Below are 26,793 nucleotides of genomic sequence, written 5' to 3'. Positions count from 1 at the left end.
AAATTGCTCTCTCAATCATTCCTGACATGAACGTCCCCTCTGACAATCCCAGCAGGACGGTTCTGTCAGGACGTCTCTCTGGATAGAGCTAGAGAGCAAAGTCAGCTTCTGTTAACGAGGGCTTAAAATCTTCCATAAGCACAGATTATTTGGAGGAGAAATGAAATTTAGAGTAGCTGGTGCTAAAAATGATCTATGTGCATTTGTGTGTTTCAGGACCTCGATTTCTCATAACGTCTACGGGAGCCCTGTACATCCTGGATGTGCAGAAGGAGGACGAGTTGTTCAACTACCGCTGTATGACAAGGCATCGTTACACCTCCGAGACGAGGCAGAGCAACAGCGCCCGACTCTTCGTGCCAGGTGAGAGGATCTCATTTGCTTTCCACCTGCTTTTATGATCAGAGGTTATGGGTTCTGCCCAAGGGCTTGAGTCACAGTAACATAAAGCAGAAATCAAGTTCAAACAAACTAATTTTTAAAATTTGTATTATATCAAATTATGCCTTTCTGTTCATCTTCCAAGACCCCACAAATGCTGCTCCTACGATCCTCGATGGCTTTGAGAAGAGAGAGATCATGGCCTCGCACAGGGTGGAGCTCCCCTGCAAAGCTTCAGGGCATCCAGCACCAAAATACCGCTGGCTGAAGGACAACCGGCCGCTGGAGCCAGACACACGCTTTAGACAGAGCGTGACCGGTCTGCTAATCGAAAGAGCGCAGGCCAGTGACTCGGGCAGCTATGTGTGCGAGGTGTGGAACAGTTACGGAAATGCCGAGGTCATAGGGCGCCTTCTGGTCAAAGGTACATTCGCTTGTTCATGCAACAATGAATTCACTGGCATATGAAAAAGTTTTTGGAACTGCAGGATGCATGTAATGCTAATTAAAGATTAACTACATTTTAATGATGTGAAATGTAAAACAGTTGTCCTGGCCAGTTAGGGATCTACTGCTAACAACAAAATATAAAATAGTTAGTGAAAATCACAAAAGGTTATGGTGGCTTGGTGGTTAGTACTGTCACCTCACACCTCTACAGTCCCGCCTACACTCTAGGAGTTTTCATCTTCTCTCTGTGCTCGGGGGTTTCTGCCAGGTACTTCAGTTTCCTCCTACAGTTCAATGACATGCAGTCTAGTTTGATTGGTGTTTCCAAATTGCCTTTAGAGCTTGACCAGTTGTGTGAAGGTATACAGTATGTAGACTTTGTTGGTATCCAATCCAGACCGTACTACAAAACAGAAGCATGTCTTTGAGCTCGCGCAATTGGAGGAGGCGAATAGCATTTTATCCCCAACATTGTTTGATTGTGTGAGCAGTTTGACATGATGTCCTTAGCTGGGTTACGTGTCTCAGAGGGAGCATGTGAAAGTCTTTGTTGGTAGTCATCAAGTTGATAGAAGATTTCCCTAAAAAAACACATGGTTAGGAATTGGCTACGACTACTATATTTTACACATCAGAGGCAGATTTTTCTTGACTAGCAGGATCTGAGTCAGGGTTTTTCGATAAGATCTCAACCTCTGCCTTTAAAATCAAGAATTTTCCTTAACACTAATTGCTGATCCTCAGTGTGATGGATTTGTTCAGAGCCCCTGCGGGTGGTGGTCAGTCCTAGGAAGGTGAAAGGCAGTGTGGGCAGCCAGGTTTCCCTGACCTGCAGCGTCACCGGTTCAGACGAGTTCGAGCTCTCCTGGTACCGCAACGGTGACAAGATCAACCCTGGCGGTGACGTCCACATGAACGGGATCAACAAAGAGAACCTGGTGATGGACGGCATGGCCAAGAGTGACGGAGGAGCTTACCAGTGCTTCGCCAGGAAAGGGAAGATCTCAGCTCAGGACTTTGTGCAAGTCATTTTAGAAGGTCAGTAAACATTGTGGAACTTTCTTTCTTGTTGTTGTTGTTAAATATATCACCTCTTTTATGCATAGAAATAATTTGGACATGGCATCTTGATACCACGATTCCACTTGTCCAAGATAGTTATCTTCATCATCGCCCAGCTATGAGGTGAGAATTTGGTCCTGTCTTTAGATGACAGAAGGTCCAACAGTGGCCATGCAAGTAAGCCTGCATAACATCAACCGAAGGTCTTAATCTGGTGTAAAAGATATTATTAGAGATTTTGGGTGATATACTCGTTTCTGAGGTATATTGGTTTTCAAAGCCAAAGTTTTCGTTGATTCTTTTATAAGCTTTCTTGCATGCTTACCTGTTTTTTGACAGACGGCACCCCTAAGATCCTGTCTGCCTTCAGTGAGAAAGTGGTGAGCCCCAACGAGTTCGTCTCCTTGATGTGTCACGTAAAAGGGACGCCGCAGCCAGCTGTAATGTGGACCCTGGACGACGATGTCGTTGTGAAGGATAGCCGCCACCGCATGGGCCACAGCATCACTGCCGAGGGAAACGTCGTCAGCTACCTGAACATCTCTCACACGCAGGTCCGTGACAGCGGTGTCTACCGGTGCACGTGCAACAACTCAGCGGGCACGGTGTCCTACCAGGCTCGAATAAACGTAAGAGGTGCTTGTCAGATCAGCTTCTCCAAACACACACACAAGTCACACAATAGCATTTAATACCATGTTTCTTACCAAAAGTCTTGTGCAAAGGATAGTGCTTTCATTTAATTCTATGTTTTTTTGTGTGTAAAAAAAATCATCTCATCATAACAGGTCTTAATGCAACCTTAGATGAACAAGAACATAAACCTTTTTTCACTGTGCCATTATTTATTTTACAAAAATGAAGCAACAAGAAAAAAATCCGGCAATACCAAGTACCCCCTTACTGATTATACAGGATTTAAGAGAGTAAGTTGCAATCAGGTGCTGCTAATAATCATCCCTTGATTAACTGATCATCAGCAGGTGTGCAGACCTCTATAAATGCAGAGGTTTTGGCAGTTTGCTGGTCTCAAGCATTCAAGTGTGTGTTAACGCGATGCCAAGAGGGAAAGACATAAGCAATGGTCTTAGAGTATCAATTGTTGCAGCACATTGTTCCGGTTTACTGTTAAACCATTTATAAACAAGTTGGAGTTCAATGTTCGACAGTGAGAGAGCTTATTCACAAGCATTAAAGACAGTTGGCATTCTTTTCAGGAGTGGACGTCCCAGCACATTCACCCCAAAGTCAGACTATGGAATATTCAAAGAAATACAAAATAAAATAATAATAATAATAAATAAAAAAAACGAGAGCTACATCACAGACCCTCACTGAGCATGTTAAATGTTAAAGTCTGTGAGCTAAATTAGAAGAAGATCAAACAAGTATGGTTTGTTTGGAAGGATTGCCAGGGGAAAACTCTTCTATCTAAAAAGAACATGGAAGCACGACTGAGGTTCGCAAAACTGCACCTAAACAAACCTTGAGTCTTCTGGAACAGTGTCCCATGGACAAATAAGCCCAAAGTAGAGTCGTTTGGCCTTAATGCCCAAAGCCATGTTTGTCAAAAACCAAACAGCATTTTAGCAGAAACATGTCAAGCCACTGGACCCGGACACTTTGCAGTCATTGAGTTGACCATGAGATCCTCCGTATACCAGAGTATCGGGTCGAAATTGGGTAATGTAACATCTCTTGCAATCATCTGAAGGTCATCAGTAAATGGAATGGCCTAGTCAAAGTCCAGACTTCAACCCAACTAAAATGCCGTGGTGGGACCTTAAGAGAGCTGTGCATAAGCAAATGCCCAAAAACCTTAATGATCTGAAACAATATTGTAAAAGAGAATGGACCACAACTACATGAGAAACTGATAAACTCATACAGGAAACGATTACTTCACGTTATTGCTGCTAATGGTGGGTCTACCAGCTCTTAAATCATGGGGTACCTACTATTGTCTGCAGGTTTTTTTTCTTTTTGGCTTAATTTTTGTTAAATACATAATAGCACGGTGATAAAATTGCATACTGTATGTTGTCCATCTGGGGTTGTATTTGCCTAATACTAAGACCTGCTATGATCAGATTATTTTTTATTATATTTTTGTCTAGAATTAAAAACCTAGAATTAAAAGCGGCAGCACTATCTAACCAATCATCACTAACCAATTTCCATCATAACATCAGATTATAAGTTTTTTTCCCTTACTGTCTTTCCTGCAGATCTGTGAAGCATTACTAATGATTTACATCACACTCACCACTAATTTCTGTCATTGTTGCTTTTTTTTTATTTGCTCACTTATTTTTAGCCCCAGCTTTTCTCGGGCTGTTCTTACTTTAATGCCTTAAAGCCTGGGGAAATAATGGCCTCCCTTGCTTTCATCTTGATTTTAAAGCTAAATAGACTGTAATAATGCTAATAGACTGTAAAGGTTAGATGTTTTATTTATGGCACAGCAATCTCAGTGTTTCAGTTCTGATTGGTCAGAAGGTATTCATTTATTTTATATAATAGCAGCTCACAGCTTTATAGTATTAATATAGCTCAGGTATTATTATTATTATACTCAATGCTTTTACAGGGGACGGTCTAAAGGGGTCTCCAATTTTTGTGCTTTTGCACTATGGGATGATTTCCCAAGCTTTATTTTTAAAATATTAACATTAAAAAAAAAAAAAAAAAAGACACTGAAACAGAAGAACTATCGACTGTTTATAGCTGTGTTAACTATCAAGACTATTAAGAGGAATTAAAACATTATAACAAGACACAACTGTAGTTGGGATTGATATCAAATCAAACATTATTATAACTTCAGCCATCTCTTGCAATGCAATTCTGCTTACAAGTTTTGAAACCAGTTTTTATTCTCATCTTTCCAGGTCCTGCTGACATACGCCCTATGAAGAACCTCACTGCCATTGCCGGCCGGGACACCTACATCCACTGCCACGTCATCGGCTACCCATACTACTCCATCAAGTGGTTCAAGAACTCCAACCTGCTGCCATTCAACGACAGACAGCGAGCGTTCGAGAACAACGGCACTTTGAAGCTACTGAACGTGCAGAAGGAGCTGGACGAGGGCGAGTACGCCTGCCATGTCCTCGTCCAGCCACACGTCTTTAAGAATCAGAGCGTCCATGTCACTGTGAAAGGTAAACGTCATAGGAAACAATAGATAAATCGATATAAGGAAACTTGGCATCTAAACAATAAAAAAAAACAAAAAACGTATTATCTAATTAATTCATGTAATTAGGGTTTTTAGCTCATGGGTTAGTACTTGTAGATGTTAAACTCCTCCCTAAAACACTTAAAAAATATATTTTAATTATCTGAAAGATTTTTATTGAATTTGTGTTGCTTTATATATATATTTATAAGGTTTTTGTACTGAACTTTATAGTTTTTATGGTTTTAAGAAATTAGCTCAAAATTGATTGCTTGATTGATTAGAATTTGGATTTGTGTGTGTGTGTGTGTGCATTTGTTCTAAAAACTAAAATAGTTTTATAATATTTTAAAAAAAAAAAAATTTAAAAACATTTCTTAACACTACATATTTAATTTTTTTTATTACAACATTATTTTAATATGCATTTTTTAAACATGTTTAAATATCCTGCTTCATATGTATATTTATAAATATTATTAATATTGTTACTTCTTGTATTTTAAATGATATTAAGAAATGTATAGTCATTATTTAAAATAATAATTCTATGAATTCTATAATTATATTTCTATATTACTGCATCCCATGTTAGCACTTATGCACCTTTATTTGTTATTAGCAGCTGTAATATTGAATGATGTACTATAATTATTTATAATCCGTCCTCCTCTTCCTCAGTCCCTCCCTTCATCCAGCCCTTTGAGTTCCCGCGTTACTCCATCGGTCACAGGGTCTTCGTTCCCTGTGTGGTGCGTTCAGGTGATCTGCCCATCTCTATCAACTGGGAGAAAGATGGAAAGCCCATTAATGTCAGCCTGGGCGTCACCATCGACAACATCGACTTCACCAGCTCGCTGCGCATCTCCAACCTGCAACGGGTTCACAACGGCACGTACACCTGTATCGCTCGAAACGATGCCGCCGTCGTGAAATACCAGAGCCAGCTCATCGTCAGGGGTGAGGATGAAATGATTTACTCAGAGTTATTCCTCAGTGGATCTAATAGAAAAGGTCTTCTGATGATGTAGCATGTGGTTAAGGAATGATTTTGCTGTTCTCATGTGTAGTTCCACCAAGATTCACCGTCCAGCCCAAAGACCAGGATGGGATCTACGGGAAAGCTGTGATCCTCAACTGTTCTGCTGATGGAGAACCACGTCCAACTATAGAGTGGAAATACTCTAAAGGTATACATTTGCCTATTTACATATGGATCTAAAGCAGTGGTGAGGTTCTTTTCTGATTAAAAAAGCAGTGGGGTTCTTCTATAATTACAGCGACAATGAGGTTCTTCTTGGATTAAACCAGCATTAGGTTCTCTCTGATAAAAGCTGCTGTGAGGATCTTCTCTATTTAAAGCAGCATTATGGTTTTTATTGGATTACAACGGCAGTGAGGTTCTCCTCTACTTAAAGCAGAAATCAGGTTCTTCTCATATTTAAACAGCCTTGAGGTTCTTTTCTGATTTAAGCAATTTTAAAGTTTTTCCTCTGATTAAAGCAGTATAAAGGTTCTTCTCAAATTCAAGCAGCTATGAGGTTCTTTTCGGATTAAAACAGTTTGGAGGATCTTCTGATTAAACAAGCAGTGTGGTTCTTCCGTAATTGAAGCAACACCATGGCTCTTTAATTGACGCAACAATGCAAAACGATGTTCTCTGATTTAGGTCCTGAATGTTCTTGCAGGTGCTGGCGTTCCTCAGTTTCACCCGATTGCACTAAACTCGGGCTACAGGGTCCAACTGCTGAGCAACGGTTCTCTGCTCATCAAGCATGTGCTGGAGGAGGACGCCGGTTACTACCTCTGTAAGGTCAGCAACGATGTGGGAGCCGACGTCAGCAAGTCCATGTACCTCAACGTCAAGAGTAAGTCACGCTGAATTATTTACCTCTGTCGCTTGTACATATTTACTCCTAGAGGTTAACCAAGGTCATGGGTGCATGAAGCATAGAGACAAGCGTAGAACTTCTGGCTTACTGTAGCCTTCCTGCACTGTGTGTGTGTGTGTGTGTGTGTGCTGTATCCCTCAGTACCCAAGGACTTATCTTCCCTCCATTAAGCCTTGAACTGAAGCAGAGGCAGTCATGTAGAAAAGCGAGCTCTGAAAAAGCAGTTTGTGTGTGTGTGTGTGTGTGTGTCCTCTTTTTTTCTCTCTCCTTCTAGCTCTCACTCTTATCCCAATCTGTCTTTCGTCCTCTCTGTCTCTCTCCTTACGCTTTAACCATGTGTCTTCATCTTCTCCTTTCTTTTTTTCCTCCTTTCTTTTTTTTCTTTCATTCCCGCTGTCTCCGTCATGCTTATTGCCATCTACTCTCTGTTTCTCTCTTGCTTAGTACATATTTCTTTCTTCTCCATGTCTGTTCATTTTGATTCCTGTCTTTATCCATCTTTATTAGTCTAAATCTTAGTTTTTCCCTATACCTTTCTCAATCTGTTTTTTTTCTTCCTCCCTTTAACCGGGTATTCTATCTGCTATTTCCTTGTTTCTAACTCACTCCCTCTCTCTCTGAATCTGCCTTTTTTGTCTCAATTTGACTCTCATTCGTGTCCTTTTCCTTTGTTTCTGCTTCTCTTAATCTCATTATGTCTTTCCCTCTTTAGTTTTTTTTACCTCGTTTCTCCTCCCTTTATTTACCTCTTTCCTCTCTCTCTCTCTCTCTCTCTCTCTCCGCTCGATATTAAAATGATTTTTCTAAAAAATAAACGTATTACATTATTGGATTTTGTGGAAATTGTTCACATTTTACACTGCCTTGTATTAACTTAGCTGCGAAAGCCATTTGTAACATAATCTTAATGCAACTATAATTCGAGAGTTTGAAACTTTTTTTTTTAAAAAAAAAGGTTCAAAGATTCTCTTCACCGCCCCACCACACACCTCTTTATCCAGTCAGTGTGTGCTTGATACGTGTATGATCGATGCCATGGTGGAATGATCTACCTTGTGCGAGTCTTCGTGCGGTGTTGCCACGCTCGCCACAGGTCCCCGGGGTCCTCAGCATCATGTTGTTTTGATCCTCAGTACCAGCATCACTGTAACTAGAGCCTCCCCGAGCGTCCTGACCGGCTCTGCTCAGCTCTGCTCTGATCGCTGTGTGTTGGCTCCATATGACGTCCTCATTAAGCGCTATGTGGATATCGAGACTCGCTGCTTCCCAGAGGGAGGGACAGGATGTCCCATTATAAACAAAAAACATGCATAATGATTGTAAAAAAAAGAAATAATAATAAATCAAACTGATTTGTTTGAAATATACATATGTCCCGTCTGTCCTTGAGGCTAAACACATATGGGTGATGTTGTCTTAGGCAGCATTATTAGTGTTTTATAGTTGTGGCATGTTAAACCTGATCCAGAGTCAGTTTAGAAATCCACTAATCATAAAGTTATCATAATCCACACTTCAGGATGAAATAATGCACTAGGCATCATGATGTAGCGTTAATTATCGCGTTCTTGAGCTAGCACACCATATGTTGTATTAGCTAAGAAACCACACGCTGTGTTAAGATGTAATAAACCGTTATATGATAATGATGTACAGTGAGATCTTGTTACTTGTTTTCCCTTTAAACATTTTCTAACTCTCTGTTCCTTTAGCATGAACGATCAAGAGTGTTAGCTAGCTACTGGGTTTGTTATTATTATCTGCTAAAAAGCTAGAAAGCACACGACATATTAACAGAATGATGAGATTGATAAGGTATTACATGATTATTGGTTTATTTAATTTATTTGAAATATACAGAAAGGCACGGTGGCTTGATGGTTACCTTGCACCTCCAGGGTCTGGGTTTGATTCCCGCTTCGGGTCTGTGTGCACGGAGTTTGCATGTTTGCATTGGCACCCTGTCCAAGGTGTTCCTCGCCTCATGCCCTAAGTTTCCTGTGACAGGCTCCAGGACCCCGCGACCCTGTATACAGGATAAAGAGATATAAATGATGAAAGATGCTAAAATCTGATCACTTTAAATCATATAAGAGACGGTCATTATCATTAGTTGTGTCAGAATAAGGCACACTCTTCCATGTTTGAAGGAAGTAGTCAATTAAAGAATGTGTGTGTGTGTGTGTGTGTGTGTGTGTGTGTGTGTGGTGCCCTGGCATCTCATACAGGTTATATTTTGACCTCACTTCCTTGTATTTCTGAGATCCAGAATAAAAATTATCTTTGTAACGTAATGTAAAGGTAATGTGGTTAATGATGACTGAATGATACCTGTGATTTGCCACCTAGTGGCCATTTGGTGAAATAACACTCCTGCACACGTGTGTTTTCCGCTAAACGGGTTAAAACTTATTATGTTGATCTTGCACAAAAAAATGTATTTTATTTGCATAATGTCTTAGTTTATGTATATCTGCTAAAGTAAATACACCATATTGACAAAAGTGTTTTGCCAAACCTGCAATGACATTGCATACAAATACTGTTAATCGATATGGAGTTGGTCCCCCTTTTGCAGCAACTGTATAACAGCTTCCTCTCCTCTTGGAAGGCCACCCACAAGATTTTGGAGTGTTTCTATAGGAACTCGTGCCCATTCATTCTGTAGAGCATTTCTGAGGTCAGGCACTGATGTTGGACGAGAAGGCCTGGCTCGCAATCTTCATCCCAAATGTGCACGATGGCGTTGAGGTCAGGGCTCTGTGTTCGGGCCGGTCAAGTTCTTCCTCACCAAACTTGCTTTGTGCACTGGGGTAAAGTCATGTTGGAACAGAACGGGGCCTTCCCCAAACTGTTGCCACAAGGTTAGAAGCATAGCATTGTACAAGATGTCTTGGGATGCTGAAGAATTAACATTGCCCCTGATGGAAACACCAGAATTCAATAATTAACAAGTTTGGCCAAAAAACCTTTGTCCATGTAATGTAGCTTTAGATAGTGAAAAAATATTGAATAATTGTTTTTATTTTATTTTTTCATTTTTATTGCATGCAACGATTCGTAAACAGTATTGCTGTGTTTTTGGACATAAAATGGGTTAGATTATATTAACTATATATTAAGACTATATTAATAATTACACTGTATCCTGTATTATACTGGCTGATCAGGTCTCTCAGCTGTTTATTACTGCTTGTTTAGTTCCAATTACTTTACAAATCTTGATTAATATCTTAAAATATTTAAACTGTAACACTTTTATGCTGAAGCACAGCTTGGACTCAATTAGCTTTACAGCATTAATTCAGCCTTCTAAATCACTTACTTCCCCATTACATTATGCTAAACGCTGAAATGAATTACGCTGCTAATGGTGATTCTTCAGTGAAGTACCTTTTAAATCTGGCAAATGTCCTTCTATCACAACCAAGACACATCGACAAGCAATCATTGTTTATTGGTGTCAGTTAGGACCAATTAGTGCAATTGTGTCTTTTATGGAAGCTTAGTGACGCTAAAACATTTACATAATGGAGCGGCAGATGAGTGGACTTGCTTGTTTCTTTACACACTGCTCTTGTTTTACATTTTGCATTGATTTATTTCCCAGACGCTTTTATTCAAAGCAGCTTGCGAGCAGGATAGTGTAATGATTGTAGCTGAATATCCCAGCCGTCCTGAGAAAAAGCCCAATGGTGCAATAAAGTGTATGAGCAGAGGACAGCAAGCTCCTCCGCTTAACCGATTGTCTCCATGTTTACCTCCAGGCAGGCAGGCAGGGCCAAAGCTCCTGTACAAACCGATCACGTCTCCCAAAAAGGCCCAACGAAGTGCATCAGCATGGCTCACATTCCCAGAGAGCGTATCTACCTCAAATAGAAATCTAAAAGTGTGGTAGAACTGTAGCAGTTACAACGATCATAATAGTTTGTCAATTATCAAGAGTAGAATAAGCAGGCTAGCGTTGTTATCCCATAATAGGTTTTAACTGTATATACAGTACATAAAATTGAACAGTTCTTTAAACAGGACTCATGTTTAGACCATGCCTTATGCCTAGAACATTCAAGCTGAATTTTCATAGGAACGACTGCAGTCGGCTCCGAGTCACTTCGGCCAGGAATATCAATCACGCATAATTGGCATTCTTTAAAACGTTTTAAGAAATTTCATCACAAGTCCTGGTTTGACTTGAACACCCATTGTAGCTTGCTATGATGGCCGAACTAGCCTTTTTTAGCTTTCAAGAAACAGATTTCTCTCCCTATGGCTACGTTTACACTGTTAGTAAAATGTGACCCAATTCTGATTTTTTGCTCATATGTGACACATATCCGATATGTTCTATGTCCGTGTAAACAGGAAAAAAAACGCATGCATTCTGATATTTCGAGATCGGTTTCAGGCCTCCTTCATATGTGGAAATAAATCCGATATAAATCAGATGTGCTAATGTGATTGTCGTGTAAACAGACAGATCGGATTTCCTGAGGCATCGCGTTCTGTACGTCATTTAAACTGCGACTTCTTCGCGGTTTAACGACGTAATGTAATTATCCGGTGGAAGCGCGTGTGAAATTATAACATCGCAGGTGACATGAAAAAGAAAAAGCATGGAAAGGAAAAAAAATGCCTATTTGGGCTAAATAACATTAAGAAATCAGTATTTGGTGAATAAAGCATATGCACAGGCTGCAGTTATGCCGTTTTTTTCATCCTCCTCCGTTTTAAAACCATGGTGATGTTTGCGAACTTTGCATATATCGCAGAGCGTCAAGCATACTTCACCTTCGTCTATCTTGGCTAGTGTATAGCGCAAGAACCTCCCTTTAAGTATGCGTGATGTTTTAGATGGTATGGCAAGTGTAAACACGTGTATTGGATATTAGTCATAGTTGAAAGAACGTGTAAACAGACGGTCAAAAAAAATCAGATAGGCAACAAATCAGAATTGGGCATCGAGACCTGCAGTGTAAACGTAGCCTATGAGACATGTTTCTCTATATTACTGAATACATTAACATTGAAGACGTCATCAAAAATTCACCCTCTTGCATCCACAAACAATAGATCGGTTGCTCCTGAAACCCCTAATTGTTCCTTCAACTCGTTTCAGATTAGTAGGTGTAGTAGTAGTACTTGGTTTCAGAGGTAATTGGTTTAAAAAGTTTTAAAACAAAACACCAAAAAAGATTGGCATGCAATACAATCTACCACTGTGACCGAGGTAATGTGTAGGATTTCAACAGAATAACAAGCTGTAAAGCAACACTTTTATCTCGAATGCAGTTTAATGTGATTTTGACGATAGCTGTCAGAACATTTTGACAGTAAATAAATGTAATTGACTGTATCTGTCCTTCCTCAGAGGATGGGAGTGAAAAAAAGACTTTTGTACAGCATTGTATTTTTATACCAGCAGTACCCTGACTGTGCTTATAGCTGTGATATTTAGTTGTTTGTGGAGTCAGAAATCCAAAGGTTTCACAGGGAAACAGTTTGTAAGATTTTCCTTAGAGGATCTGAGCATAAAGTAAGAAGCAGATCTATGCAAATATTTGTTGTTGTTGTTGTCGTCGTTTTTTTCCCCCATGTGACATCATAAAGGGAGGAAAATCTGTTCGGCGCGTTTCAGCACAGGTGTTTCCACACAAAGCAAAAACAAGAAAAGTGGAGATGTTTCTCATATCTTTATTCATGTAAATGTTCAAAAAGCGAATTTTGCATAATAAGTGACCTTTAATGAATCATTCATTTAAATAGATAGACTGATTTAAACCTTTCATTCTAATTCCTCTGATGTCCCGTTATTCTTCTTTGTTTATATCCTAATCTCAATCATTTAAGAGTAAAGAGGGGGGGGGGGTCACCAGCAACAAATGAATTAGAGCCCTAATGGCCTTATTAATGTCGTTGGCCAGAATCTACTATGGTATTGGGATTATTTAATTTCTACTGTAAGTAATCTATGATGCGCTGTTTTTGAGTCTTGTGGAATGAATAAAAACAACTTCTCCGGCTTTTTTTTTTTTTCCTTTTCCCACTATATGAACACAAGTGTCTAAAAATCAATCCTGTGTGTTTGTTCTATTCTTGTCCTTCATTGACAATAGCAGAGAGAGAGAGAGAGAGAGAGAGATTGAACCGGGAGCTGGTTGGCATGGTAACATGTCCAGGTGAAAGGGGGATGGGGTGGACGAGGGGAGCCTAGCTCATGAGGGAGACGAGTGAAGAAAAACAGGCAGGATTCCCTCAGGAGGAAATGCTAAGCAGAGACCACAAACTCTCTTTCATACCCCTGCTAGCATAGGGTTTAAGGTGAGGGTTTACCTTGTGAGTAAGGACATTTTTATGACATGCCTAGCATTTCTGATGCTAAATTGTCCGTCTGCGCTGTATTTTTGTGATTTCCAGGAGAAGTTAAGTACCGTGCTGACATCAGAAGGCGGGCACTAATATTGCAAGCGTAGTTACACACAATGCCAATCAACAGGAGAAAAGATGTCAATAATCTCAAAACAAAAGGGAGGATGGGTTTTTCCTGTTAGTCTCTAAAAAACGGTGCTATCAATCGATTAAAGATTAAGATAAAGATTTTAATCTACTTATCACAGTCCTAGTCACAGTCTGGGATTTAACACAATTTTTAAATACTCAGATTTACTTGTATGATAAATGTGCAATGTTGGAATAAAAAATGCATGACAAACTGGTTAGAGGAAACAGATTATGCAGTTTTATAATATCTCAAACATTAACATTTAACGGATGTTAAATATAAATCTCATGAATGGGACCGGCACTGAATCCAGTGGTTGGGAACTACGGGTTGTGGCGACGCCAAAACTCACAGTGAATCATGATGAACCGTACTTATGGCCACCGCGTGAAACCGCGTAGGTGAGATGGGGTATTAGTAGTGAACAGATGATGGGCCAAACTATGCTGAGTGATGATGGTAGAATAATTATAAAGGTCTTGACTATACCAACATGCATGAGGAATCACAAAGGAGTTTTCATTTACTGCAATGGAAAAGTACCCGAAATAGTTACTTTTATCAGAAAGTAATGCTGTAATGCAACTAATTACTTTTTAATGACAGTAATCTTGTCATGTAATTCGTTACTTTAAAAAGTAACGTCCCCTAACACTGGTGGCAACCCACCGACAGCGGGACTCGAACCTGAATCCTCAGGACCAAAAACCAACAACCTGGAGCTTCAATCACCTGAGCCACTACCCCCATAATATTTCCATGTAAAAATAGTTCCCCTTAAAGATAGCTTGAGCGCACAACTTTGGGATTATCCAAACTCATCTTATTATCCACGTTAAAGGTGACATTATCACACACAACCGCGCTGCGATTATAGGAAGTCGTTAGTGTCAGAGAAAGTTACAGAATGCATTGCGGCTGTACAATGGTGTGGTGCTTAAGTTATGACAGAGAGCCTACGACATACTGTAACAAGCACTCGTAAGAGTAGATGGTGGTATTAGCATGAAAGCTGAAGCTTTGCAAACTGACCTAGTTTGGACAGACTAAATGAATAAAGCACTGCTGCAAGGTAGAGAGGAGTGGAGGCTCAAATCCCAGCGCACCACTATCAGAACTAACATCATTTTACCCTCTCAGTGTATCCACTTTTCATTTTCTTGTTGCCAATTCTAAGACCCTTTATTAACTTATTTTTTTCCTCCACCCAGTACTAACCAAACAACCAATCAGACAAAAGAAGTAGCAATCTACCTTAAGACTCTGTTAATATTTAAGGCAGTTATTCTTTCATATTCTTTTAATTCATCTTCTTTTAATGATTGTCAGTAGCTACACACCATGCATGAAAACATGAGCTTAGGAGCTGTTTAAGATACAATTTTTAGCCTGGTTAGATTTTTCAGCTTCTGTGAATGCTAATCCCTTTGCAAGATTCCCAAGATTCACTTATTATTTCACACTCATCGCATATATAATTTACCTTTTCCCTACAGGTTTATAGAGATTTCTGTTGCTTTGGCCGTTTTATGCCAGAGGCATGTACAGATCGATCAGCGCTGGTCTGTGATGGCGATAAGGCAGATTAACAGCCATGTTATCTGTTATGTTGAGAAACATCTCAAAGTAAAGGTTATAACTAGAAAAGGCTCACATGGGCTGCTTCTGAATTTGCCTGGCAACCTTTAATGAAGCTAAGCAAACACCAATAACCAATGATAAATAAAGGAAACTGATTAACTCTGCATATCCATTTGCGTGTAATGGCTTCTTTCTCTAAGCTATAGATTCTGTACCCATCTGTTTCATTACAACTCGTCGATACTACCATTAGACTCCCAGCCCTGTGCCTTAAGGGTAAAGCATTTTAAACTAGGCTGTCGGATAAAAAAAAAAAGAAAGTTCATCCGCAGAGAAACAAATGCTCTTCATGATGGGGTCTTATAGGAAAAGAAACAACTTCATTACCAGGCAGAAAATCGTATAATTTGAATACGGTGAAGCTTCACACCTTCACATTTTTTATGGGAGTGCCCTAATGACATGTGGAAATTGGATATGACTAAATTAGGAAGAAAATCAGAGGGGTGGGGAGGTGTTGGAGCGTACAGTCTGAGGAAGACTCTCAGGGCAGTGATTTAAAAAACCAAACAAAAAAAACCTGCCTCATATTTTTCAGTATGTCTTTTTTTTCAGTAACCAATCTATACACTACAATCAGCAACTGGTTCTAGTGTTATACTGTCACAAAAATAAAAACTTCAGATGATAACTCAATGCATTTCCTCTCCCTCCATGTATCTAAAAAGCCCTGACTGAATAAAAGATGAGCAATAATCGGCGGCAACCCTAGGCCTGACACGCTGAATAACATCACACACGCAGTGGAGCATCAGCCAAGTTGCCAGCATAAAATGGTTGTTTTCAGGGCAAGAGTGTGTGTGTGTGTTTGCACAAGAGTGTCTACTGCCAAATATACTCTCAGCAATAAACCTCTGCTATTTTGGTAATGGCAGCAAACTAGATACGAATACAAGCTTCAGGGATGCAGTAATAGTCTGGTATTTTGATTTGGTCCAATGAAATGCCATCTACTCTCTCTTCACTGGAGGCTTCATCTTATTCCCTTCCACTCTCTGTGTGTCCCTCAGTACCAGCCATGATCACATCGTATCCCAACAACACGCTGGCCACCAAAGGCGAGAAGATTGAAATGAGCTGCAAGGCCCACGGCGAGAAGCCCATCATGGTGCGCTGGGAGAAGGAGGTGGAAAAGGAGAAGCAGTCGCACATCATCAACCCGGATATGTGGAGGCACACGGTGACGGTCAAGAAGGTCAGCGAGGAGGTCATCTCTACTCTGGAGGTATCTCAGTTAGCTCTCCGTGGTTGTCCTGCATTTTCCTATAACCTGGTAAACGGTACAGAAAAATGTAAAGCAATTCTGCCAGCTAGTGGCTGTAACCGGAATTACAGGAATCTAAACTAACACTCAATGGAAATGATGAAGAAATGGGAATTTTGGAGGTTTTATTGTATTTGTGAGGAATAAAGACATCAACATGAAATTATTTCCTAGTGATCAGTAGAGAAAACAATTCATTCATATTAATCCAACAGATCTACCCAACCTTGAGGGAGGACTCTGGGTTTTTTTCCTGCCATGCAATCAACTCTTACGGTGAAGACAGAGGCATCATTCAGCTTACAGTGCAAGGTAAAGACTGGAGAATTTCCTTAATCAGATATGACTGCGTTCCAAAGCACATATTCAACTAAAAGTATTTGTTGCATGCATGTTTGCTTCTTTGTTGTTTTTCCACTGGTGCTAAACGGCTACTGAAAGTATAATAATGCAAGTATATCTAATGTTTGTTTATCTTTATTGTGTCTTCAGAGCCACCAGAGCCTCCTAAAGTGGAGATTCGAGAGGTAAAAGAGAGGACCATCGCTCTCCGCTGGACTATGGGATTTGACGGGAACAGTCCCATCACTGGATATGATATCGAGTGCAAAAATAAAACAGGTAGAGTCAATCATCTATTAATCATGCCAGTCGTGTAGTATCCTGTTTGTAAGTAATATAAGCAGCCATGTTGGGTATCTCCAAAACATGTTATACAATATCAATTTTATTTGCAGCTACTTGGGAAAGAGCTCGCAGAACTCGAGATGTCTCCCCAACACTGAATCTGGCCACCATTATCGAGCTCCACCCTTCATCCACCTATAACATCCGCATGTTCGCCAAGAACCACATCGGGGATAGCGAGCCAAGCAACGAGCTCATGGTCACCACGGATGAAGCAGGTAAAACCAAAATCAGAGAGTTTTTCTTTCCATGTAATATGCAATGCTATGTGACTTTCTAAAGTCAAGAGTTGCAGAAATAAATTTTAATTAATTTAAATCATAATCTTACCTGCTCTTGAAGGAATTCTGACCAATCTTACTCGCTTCTCAAAGGAATTCTGACTGAACCCACATGTTCCTGAAGGAGCTTTGACCAATCTCCTGACCAATTCCACCCATTCTTGAAGAATTCTGAATACAAGCATTCTAACCACTTAAGAAGGAATACTGACAAGCCCCCCATTAAAAAGGACTTTTAACCAATCATTCCCACTCCAGATGGAATTCTGACCAATAACTACTGTAATAGAATGAATTGTAAAAGGGGTCCTAACAAATTTCATATACTCATAGTCTCACCTGTTCCTCAAGGAATCCTGATCAATCCAGCTTGCTTTCCAAAGAGATTTTGACTAATCCAACATCTTTCCTTATGAATTTTAATAAAATTGGATGGAATTCCAAACAATTCTGACTGACTCAAAAATAATTCTGCCCAATCCCACAGACTTGATTGTGAACTCAATTCTGTCCAATCCTAACTGCTCCTTGAGGAATTCTGGCCAATCACTCATTTCCAGTTTTTATTATTATTATTATTATTATTATTATTAAGAAGATGCTCTTTTTAGCCAGGTCCCTGATATTACCCCTTTTGGTGTAAGCGAATTCGTCTCCTTTCATTCATTCCAAATATGTCACAAGATTTGCCTATTAAAAAAAAGGGGGGGGGGGGGGGGGCTAATTTGGGTAAAAAAAAAAAAAGGTCCCTTTGGGATTAATAAAGTATTCTATCTATCTATATTTTTGATAATTTAATACTCACAAATTGTGTCTCAACATTCTAGACCCTGAAGGTCCACCTCAAGATGTGACTCTCGAAGCGATGTCTTCTCAAAGCATCAAGGTTACATGGAAGGTACACAGCACTCATTTCACTTACTGTATTCGTCAGATTCTCAGAAACAGGTTGTTTATGGATCATTATTTACCCTCAGGCTCCTCAGAAACACCTCCAGAATGGCATGATCAGAGGCTACCAGGTGTGCCACAGGGAGCACTCTGTGAACGGGAGTCACCAGTTCATCTGCCTGAGTGTGGAGAGCACGGGCGAGACCGAGACGCTTACCCTGAACAACCTAAAAAAGTTCACGCAGTATGAGGTGGTGGTGCAGGCTAGCAACAGCGCTGGACCGGGACCTGCCTCCAGTGAAGTGCGAGCCACAACAATGGAGGACGGTAGGACGGACTGAAATTTCTGTTTACGTTTACACAAAGCCTGTGGGATTCAGTAAAAGTATAAAGCACTGAAACATGGGCTGAAAGTTTTACCAGTTTTCCAACCAGTCACGTGAATCTTTGTAAATGTTTGTTGCGCTATTGCAGCAGTGTGGATGTGCTGCCCTGTGGATGTATTTAATATGTGCGTGATGTAGCAACAAATATCACAGTACTCGATGACATTTGTCTTATTAAATTATGACATTTTGTACAAAATTAAACATTGCTGTTGTAAATATCTCCTTATATTTGCGTCAGTTTTACCTAATTTCCCCCCACATTGCTCAGTTCCCAGCAGAGCTCCAGAGAAGGTCACCGCCACGGCAACTTCTCCTGAGACCATCTCTCTGTCCTGGTCGACACCTCCCCGAGAAGCTCTGAATGGTGTACTGCAGGGTTTTCGCATCATCTACTGGGCCAATCTACCTGATGGAGGTACAGAACATCTTATACTAATGTGTCAAGGTACTCCATGTTTCAGTCGTCTAGCTTATGAATTGAGGGTAGGCTGAAGGATTCTGAAGTAGTCCTCCTTCTTCTTTATTTTGTACAATACACCACTCATACTGGCAGAAAAAAAGCAACGCATGATGCCACCACCATGCTTAACAGCGGGTACAGTGTTCTTGTGGATAAATGCCTCAGCTTTACTCCTCCAAACACCTTTCTGGTCAAATCTTTCCTTTACTATGGAGCAGGGGCTTCTTTTCTTAGATGGCCACGTTTCAGTCCATGGTGATGAAACAACCTTGAATGTAGGCAGTGACACTGGTTGCTCTAGCAGTTTCCAGGTCATGGCAGGCCGGTGTCTTGATAGTTCTCTGGTTGGTGCTGACCCTTTAAACCAGTTTCTCCTCAGCTGAGTGTGAAACTTTGGGCTTTCTTCCAGACATTGGCTCCTCCTAATAATGTATCTACAATTGCTTGAATTCATACGGGAATCTGCAGTTGTTTAAAAATGGCTCCAAGAAATGTCCCTAAGTCTTGTTTTTCTGATCTGGATTGAGCTATTTAGACTTTTCTATTGTAGTAAGTGCAGGCAAACACACCTCTTTTTATGTTGCTCATAAAAGCTAAAAGCAAGATCACTAACAGGAAGTTGAGAGGACTTTAACTTGGCAAATTAAAAGCCATTTTAGCTTTGCTAAAATAATAATCTAAGTGGCTGTATGTAGTTTTATAACCCAAAAATTACACTTCGGAGATTTCTTATATTAAAGACTAGCATACAGTAAGTACCTGTTGTTGACGGTTAAAGAATCTGTAGGAAGAGTCAAAACATTAAAGATAAAAATATTCTGACTGCTTTAATGTAATCAGTGATATTATTTCAGGTTGAAGCCCACGTACATGTCTTTCTGCATGTACTCTGCCTAATTTCTAAATACAAAAAATATAAAATTTTCAGTATTAAGTTGTACTTTTTTCATCGTCAGCCAAATACACTTCCTGCTCGGTAATCAGAGAGTGAATCAAAGATAAGAAATTAAAAAAATTTGATCGGATAAAGATGAAGTTTTGTCCTAAAACAACTACAGTACACAAGAAATTCACTTACACCACTTCAGCGCTGTTATTTCTGCGGGGAAAATATGAACTAATCACAGTAAAGGTTTTTAGCTTTTAGCAGTTTAGCATGTCTAATTAATATCTATTGGTGCAAGTTTTTTTTTTTGTTGAGCAAGTAGCTTATTAGAGGCTTATTGTAAAGTAGATTATTAAATCTGACACATAACTGTTCATAACATCACTTTTACTCAACATTTTGATTTCACTTATGGTGCAGGTTAAACTTCAGCCAGATATCCAAGTACTGAAAAATTTTCATTAAATTCTGTCCAGTCAGTTTTGGGTGATGCTGTGGCAAATCTGGCTGGACAGACATACAGTCAAACAGACAAGGACCTACAGACATACATGAAGACAAAAAGTTTTCTGAGACTGGTTTCAGGTCCTTCAATGTATAAAAAAAACGTAAAAATATATAACTGAAAGAGCGAGTTCTGACCAATGTACAGACAAAACCTTTTCTTTTATTTCTTTAGATGCATGGTGAACAATGATTTTGCACTACATCAAAATAAAAATAGCTAAATAAAAATAAAAAAATAAAAAAACACACTAAAAGATCAATATTGCCATGACATTCATTTTCATGATGTATATAAACTTCTGATCGCAACTGTCTGTGTATCAGTTAGGGGAACCCTAATGTAAAGCCTTACCTTACCTCAAAACAGGGACCTAAATCTCTAGAAACAAAGCCAGGTGCAAAAAAAATCAAGAGACAAAAAAAAAAGCTATGGTCTGTGGTAGCACCCTGTAACTTTTTTATACCAGGAACACCTTTTTTAGAAGGGAAACCCTAGGTTATAGGGAGTTACAACTTAGGGTTTCCCTTTTAAAAAGGGGGTTCCTGGTAGAAAATTCCTTAAGCAACCAAGGAAACTTAAAGAAATAGCTAAGGTACTGAGAACACAACCTTTAGTGTAGATTAAATAGGACACTAGGGTTGTGTTTAACATGAAACAGCATATGTATCACATAATACTACAACACTACATTATGCACTAGAGAAATATATATATATATATATATATATATATATATATATATATATATATATATATATATATATAATCTTTATTATTGTTCTCTAGTGCATAATGTAGTGTTCCTGACATACATCATTTCACCACGAGGTGGCAGAACTTTCCTTTCACGCCTCATTTTCGAAAAGTAGCATGCCTGAAAATAAATATTCAATCTATGTTACAATAATTAATGATCGATGGATAATTTACAATTAGGGATAATTTATCACTAAAAACTGATTTCTTTTTATCCCTCAGCTGTAATGTATTATTTTTCCTCCTTTACATTTTAGTCACACTGACTGTTTGTAGATTTCACTCCAACTCTTAAAACACTATATCATATCACCAGATATAATGTTAAATATAACTTTATAGAAATATCCCTTGATATTGTTTTTAGATTGCCTCAATATAAGACTGTATGCTCTGACACGTAAAGGAAGTGAATGATAGGAAAGGAACGATTGTAGCTCGCTGCGGGAAGAAGAAAAAGAGAACAGTGTGGGGAAAGGGAGTGTGACAGATTGATGTCAATTATTTAAAGCCTCATCACCAGAAAGAACACTCTGGATGTGAAGTGGATTCCATCCTACAGTCCATCATGTTTTTTTTTGTTTGTTTTTTTTAAACAATCCCACCAGGGAAATCTTCAGATAAACTGAATTTTACCGCAACATCAGCAGAAGAAATGACTTTTGAGAGTGTTGAAATGTTCTCTTGTTTACTAACAGTACAAAAGACATGTATAAGTCTTAATTTATCATCCTGAGTAAATACAAAGTAAACATGTGGTCCTCTCACTGACCACCATGGAAGCTATATGAGAGAGGCATGATGGGTACATGATGTACTGTATAGACATTCTGCAGTGAATAAAAGGAGGTATTGCCAGAAAACTCCCATGTGTCTCCCATGTTCTTTCCCTTCCAGGGAGTTTTCTTTTCCGTGTTTGGTCTGATTTCTGATTTAGCTAAGAGGAAAAAAAAGACAGAAAACATATATCATATCTAGACAAAACATATTTTATTTTATTTATTTATTTTTATGTTCTAGATATATTACAGAAAATGTTTGTGCCAAAGAAGCTGCTTCTGAAGTTTATGCAAGTGACTGATCTTGCTTCCCTAAAAATTTCAAGTTGCTAACTTCAGCCGTTTTGGAAATATGATTTTACTCTATTAGTGCTCCAAAAATAGCCATTTTTCAGTGTTATACTGTCTCGCTTTAAACAATAATCATTTAAAATGCAAATTATTTATATTTCTTTATGAGTATTGCTACTAATTACTGGTGTAAGCTTCTAGAAGCATATAACCTGTAAGAATTACTGCTTAAATAGTTTTTTTGGTAAAAGCTTAAAAAGCAAAAATTCTGTAGTGTCCTTAACTAGGTCAAATTCATGTTTTGGAATTTAGCATTTTAGAATAATACACTTTTTCAGGTTTATGTCTTATTAACTTTCATCTAAAAGATAATTAAGATAATTAAAAGATTTAAATTGAGAAAAGTTACGGACACTACATAAAAGGGCATGAAATTATATTTAGCAAATGTGTTTTTTTTTTCTGATAAAAATATAAATGTGCATATTTCCAAAAATGAAGCATGGATTGGAAGATTAAGTATTTTTTTACTTTTTATGTAGGTGAGACACTTTTTAGCACCAATACCACGTTTTGGCCGATATTATATAAATAGCATAAATGCTAAATTAAAATGCGTAATGTTCACAATATGTCCATATATCTTCTGCTGAATGGGTGTTATAGATAATATATGCTGTAGGTACTCACAGGGACCAACATTGGCCGTGTCATCTGTGTGTACTATTTGTCACAATATACTGTATTGTTTAAATACTTATTAGCACATCCCTATGAGATACAGTAAGTGTGTGACTTGTATGTATTGTGCTTTATCTGGAATGTTTGTTAAATCTTTCAGAATTGGGTGAGATCAGAAACATCACCACCCAGCTGCCCCCCCTTGAGCTGGATGGTTTACAGAAATTCACCAACTACAGTGTTCAGGTGCTGGCGTTCACCCGGGCTGGAGACGGCGTGCGATCTGAGCAGATCTACATTCGCACTAAAGAGGATGGTAATACAGATGTTTTTGTTGTTGTTGCTGTTGATGTTATTTGTAATTGTTTAAAACCAATATGAAAAAAAAAAAAATCCTCTCTGGAAACCACTTTTGTCCCAGCTGATGGTCTCACGTTGTATCTTTTGGCTTCAGTGCCTCTAAAGTTCTCATCAATGAGCTCATCTATGTAAACATTCTGTAGAGCAGTGAAGACCAATAACTATGACAAAACAACAATGAAAAAAGATGAAACAATGATCGATCTGCATAATATTGAGTAGGTCGTCCCTTTTGCCAACATAGCAGTGATGTGCTGCTTTGTTTCACAAACAAGCATTAACATTTTCATCAATTTTATCTACACTAGCTTTTCTATTGTATCGGACTACACAGGCCAGCCTTGTGCATCAGCCCTGTGACCCCCCACATGCAGCCTTGACCACTGGTTCACTGTTTTTCCTTCCTTGGATCACTTCTGGTATGTCCTGACCACTGCAGACCCGGATCCTCCCACAAGAGCTGCAGTTTTTGAGTTGCTCTGCCACTGTCTTTTAGCAATCACAAAGTCAAAGACTCTGATCAAACTCACTCCAATCCTTATGCTTGCCTATTTGATCTGATTCCAACATTAACTTCATGAAAAAAAGGTTCACTTGCTGCCTAATTCACCCACCAACTTACAGCCACTATTGCAACGAGATATTGAAAAAGTAGCTACTGTGAGAAGGGTCAAATTGTGATGGCTAGATGACCGGTCAGAGCAACTCCAAAATTGCAGCCTTGTTGGATCTTCGCCGGCTGCAGTGGTCAGGATATACCAAAAGTGATGCAAGGCAGAAAAACAGGTGAACTGACAACAGGGTCATGGGTGGCCAATGCTCACTGATGCACATGGGGAGCAAAGACTGGCCCCTGTAGTCCGATTCGATAGAAGCACTAGTGTGGATCAAACTGAGGAACGTTAATGCTGGTTCTAATAGAAAGGTGTCAGAATACACTGATCATTATTGTCTGGGTGGCAAAGGGAGGACCTACCCAATATTAGGTGGGTGCTCATAAGGGTATGGCTGATTAGTGTGTATATTGAGTAGAACCTTTGTATAGAACAAGAGTTATTCCACTGACATGTGCAGTTAGAACCACCTAAGACTGTTAATGAAAAAAGTTATGCCCACTTTTTTGTTACTTTTGGTAAAGCCCTCGTATAATATTTCTGTGCTTATGGTAATTAATGGTGTTTAAGTTGTTTCGCTTTCGCACTGCAGTTCCAGGTCAACCAGGCGGCGTGAAGGCGGTGGCTGCATCCAACTCTGTGGTGTACGTTTCCTGGCTCCCGCCACTCAAACTAAATGGCGTGATCAGGAAATACACAGTGTTCTGCTCTAGCTTGACTCCTACGGTATGGAATATTTAGAAGCTGTCATTCACCTTACAGGCACACACACACATACACACATTTTTATTTAACATCATCTTCAGCTTATCAAGGTTTATTTAGGATCCTTTAATTGTAGAGGCAAAATATTACGCATCCAGTTACACTACATTATATAATGTTTTACAGCTTTTATAATTTAATTTTGTGTTTGGCCACATCTCTCCATTGACTACAGCATGCCTCATTAGGCTTTTATTTTGTTTTAGTAATTTATTAGGATATGATATAGTTTAAATGTATATTTTGACATTTTTACAGTCTGTACGCTTGGCGATTTGGCGGGTACAGGGTTAAAGTTTTAATCCTCATCTACTGTACGTTTTTTTTTTACTTCTGAAGTTGGTGAGCGAGTTTGATGCTGCTCCGGACGAATTCCTCCACAAGGTGCAGAATCTGTCTCGTAACAAAAAGTACAGCATCTGGGTGATGGCAGTAACAGCGGCAGGCCGCGGAAACAGCAGTGAGGTCATTACGGTTGAACCACTCGCTAAAGGTGTGTGAAGGAAATGCAGTGGTTTAGGGAAGTATGGTGGCATCATGTTGACGTTAACTCTTAGACTGAGGTCCAGTTCAGATCCAGGTTGTAACAATAGAAGATCTGGAGAGTTCAAAGGGCGAATACATATTTAACACATTCTGGATACTCTGTAGGGTTTTAGCAAATAATACCTCTTTTTGGCAAATTTATATATTTATTTGTTTTATCTTTTCTTTATAATACACTTCAGCTGCACAATGCATCTGGCACTAATAAAATCTCATAAAACTTCAGGAAAGTTTTCTTGTGTCCACTCCCATATAAGTAGTAAGTCAGTATGTTTGTGTCATGCAGCTCCTGCCAGGATCCTCACTTTCAGTGGCACAGTGACAACTCCATGGATGAGAGACATTGTCCTGCCCTGCAGAGCTGTAGGAGATCCACCACCCACAGTCAAATGGATGAAGGAAAGGTAAACAGCACCCTCAAGGTCATGGATCATACAGTAGCGCACAAAAACACAGAGTGCCATACTGATTTCCTTTAGACTTGGCATGGGTAAAAAGGTTCCATTTGTTAAAACATGTTGTTCTTCTGCTTCGTCAAATGTCTACGTCTTGACAGCGGGAGCCCAGGCCCGGCCATCATCGATGGAAGGCGAAGCATCCACGGGAACGGCAGCTTCATCATCAAGACCGTGAAAGCTGAGGATTCTGGATACTACACGTGTGTTGCCAGCAATAACTGGGGCACTGATGAAATAACGTTGAACCTGCAGGTGCAAGGTAAAAAGGAAAAAGTTTATTTAAATAACGCGCGGCAGAATGATCAGTTTGTCATGAATGCATGTGTTCAGTACCTCCAGATCAACCTCGTCTCACGGTGACCAAAACGACGACCACGTCCATCACACTGTCATGGATACCAGGGGACAATGGTGGGAGTTCCATCAGAGGTGGGTCTAAATAAGGTTTTTGTAAATAGTTGACTCCAAAGGTTCAATTCCCACCTTGGGTCTGTGTACATGGAGTTTGCATGTTCTCCCCCCTGTTTGATGGGTTTCCTCTGGGTGCTCCGGTTTTTCTTCCAAAGTCCAAGGAGTTCCCAAATTGTAGTGTGTGAATGAGTGTGTAAGTGTGTGTATCTGTGTGCCCTGTAAGTGTAAACTCGACAGTGAGGATTTGTCACCCTCTCCTTGGTGTAACCAACCAACATGATGTGCGACTACAGGATCCTTACCATATTTGTTTTCTTTCATGTCCATTCATTTGGACTAGGTTTACATCATTTTTTTTCTGTCTCCATGTTCAGGTTACATTCTACAGTATTCGGAGGATAACAGCGAACAATGGGGAAACTTTGCCATCAGTCCGAGTGAACGCTCGTACCGTCTGGAGACTCTGAAGTGTGGCACCTGGTATAAGTTCACTCTTACAGCCCAGAATGCCGTGGGCCCAGGCCGCATCAGTGAGATCATAGAAGCAAAGACTCATGGGAAAGGTATGTCAAGAACATACAGAGAATACTCCACCAAAAATTTATCATATACACACTTTGGATAAAGATAATGTACTGGAACTTGTTTAATACACTC

At 39.5% G+C, this 26,793-nt stretch overlaps 1 protein-coding gene across 4 annotated transcripts in view; it reads left to right on the top strand.

Annotated features, from left to right (window-relative positions):
* Nucleotides 1–26,793, top strand: part of dscama (Down syndrome cell adhesion molecule a) — a 70,491-nt gene that overhangs the window by 36,276 nt on the left and 7,422 nt on the right. For 2 of the 4 annotated variants that reach the window (XM_053476361.1, XM_053476360.1), the window contains exons 4-25: nucleotides 217–363; nucleotides 527–805; nucleotides 1,594–1,869; nucleotides 2,233–2,529; nucleotides 4,785–5,060; nucleotides 5,759–6,037; nucleotides 6,148–6,267; nucleotides 6,766–6,945; nucleotides 16,120–16,334; nucleotides 16,589–16,685; nucleotides 16,866–16,994; nucleotides 17,111–17,278; nucleotides 18,169–18,239; nucleotides 18,319–18,559; nucleotides 18,890–19,036; nucleotides 23,143–23,298; nucleotides 24,549–24,682; nucleotides 25,061–25,214; nucleotides 25,554–25,671; nucleotides 25,824–25,984; nucleotides 26,056–26,154; nucleotides 26,511–26,699. In XM_053476361.1, the coding sequence (XP_053332336.1) occupies nucleotides 217–363; nucleotides 527–805; nucleotides 1,594–1,869; nucleotides 2,233–2,529; nucleotides 4,785–5,060; nucleotides 5,759–6,037; nucleotides 6,148–6,267; nucleotides 6,766–6,945; nucleotides 16,120–16,334; nucleotides 16,589–16,685; nucleotides 16,866–16,994; nucleotides 17,111–17,278; nucleotides 18,169–18,239; nucleotides 18,319–18,559; nucleotides 18,890–19,036; nucleotides 23,143–23,298; nucleotides 24,549–24,682; nucleotides 25,061–25,214; nucleotides 25,554–25,671; nucleotides 25,824–25,984; nucleotides 26,056–26,154; nucleotides 26,511–26,699 (3,933 nt within the window). Of the gene's footprint in view, nucleotides 1–216; nucleotides 364–526; nucleotides 806–1,593; nucleotides 1,870–2,232; nucleotides 2,530–4,784; nucleotides 5,061–5,758; nucleotides 6,038–6,147; nucleotides 6,268–6,765; nucleotides 6,946–16,119; nucleotides 16,335–16,588; nucleotides 16,686–16,865; nucleotides 16,995–17,110; nucleotides 17,279–18,168; nucleotides 18,240–18,318; nucleotides 18,560–18,889; nucleotides 19,037–23,142; nucleotides 23,299–24,548; nucleotides 24,683–25,060; nucleotides 25,215–25,553; nucleotides 25,672–25,823; nucleotides 25,985–26,055; nucleotides 26,155–26,510; nucleotides 26,700–26,793 lie in introns of those variants that run through there. The other 2 variants (XM_053476362.1, XM_053476363.1) reach the window with 2 other exon arrangements.

The sequence above is a fragment of the Clarias gariepinus genome, chromosome 17, assembly GCF_024256425.1.
Source record: "Clarias gariepinus isolate MV-2021 ecotype Netherlands chromosome 17, CGAR_prim_01v2, whole genome shotgun sequence".
NCBI classification, from domain to species: domain Eukaryota; kingdom Metazoa; phylum Chordata; class Actinopteri; order Siluriformes; family Clariidae; genus Clarias; species Clarias gariepinus.
The sequence above is the reverse complement of the archived record's forward strand: the minus strand, read 5'-3'. Positions and strand labels throughout refer to the sequence as shown.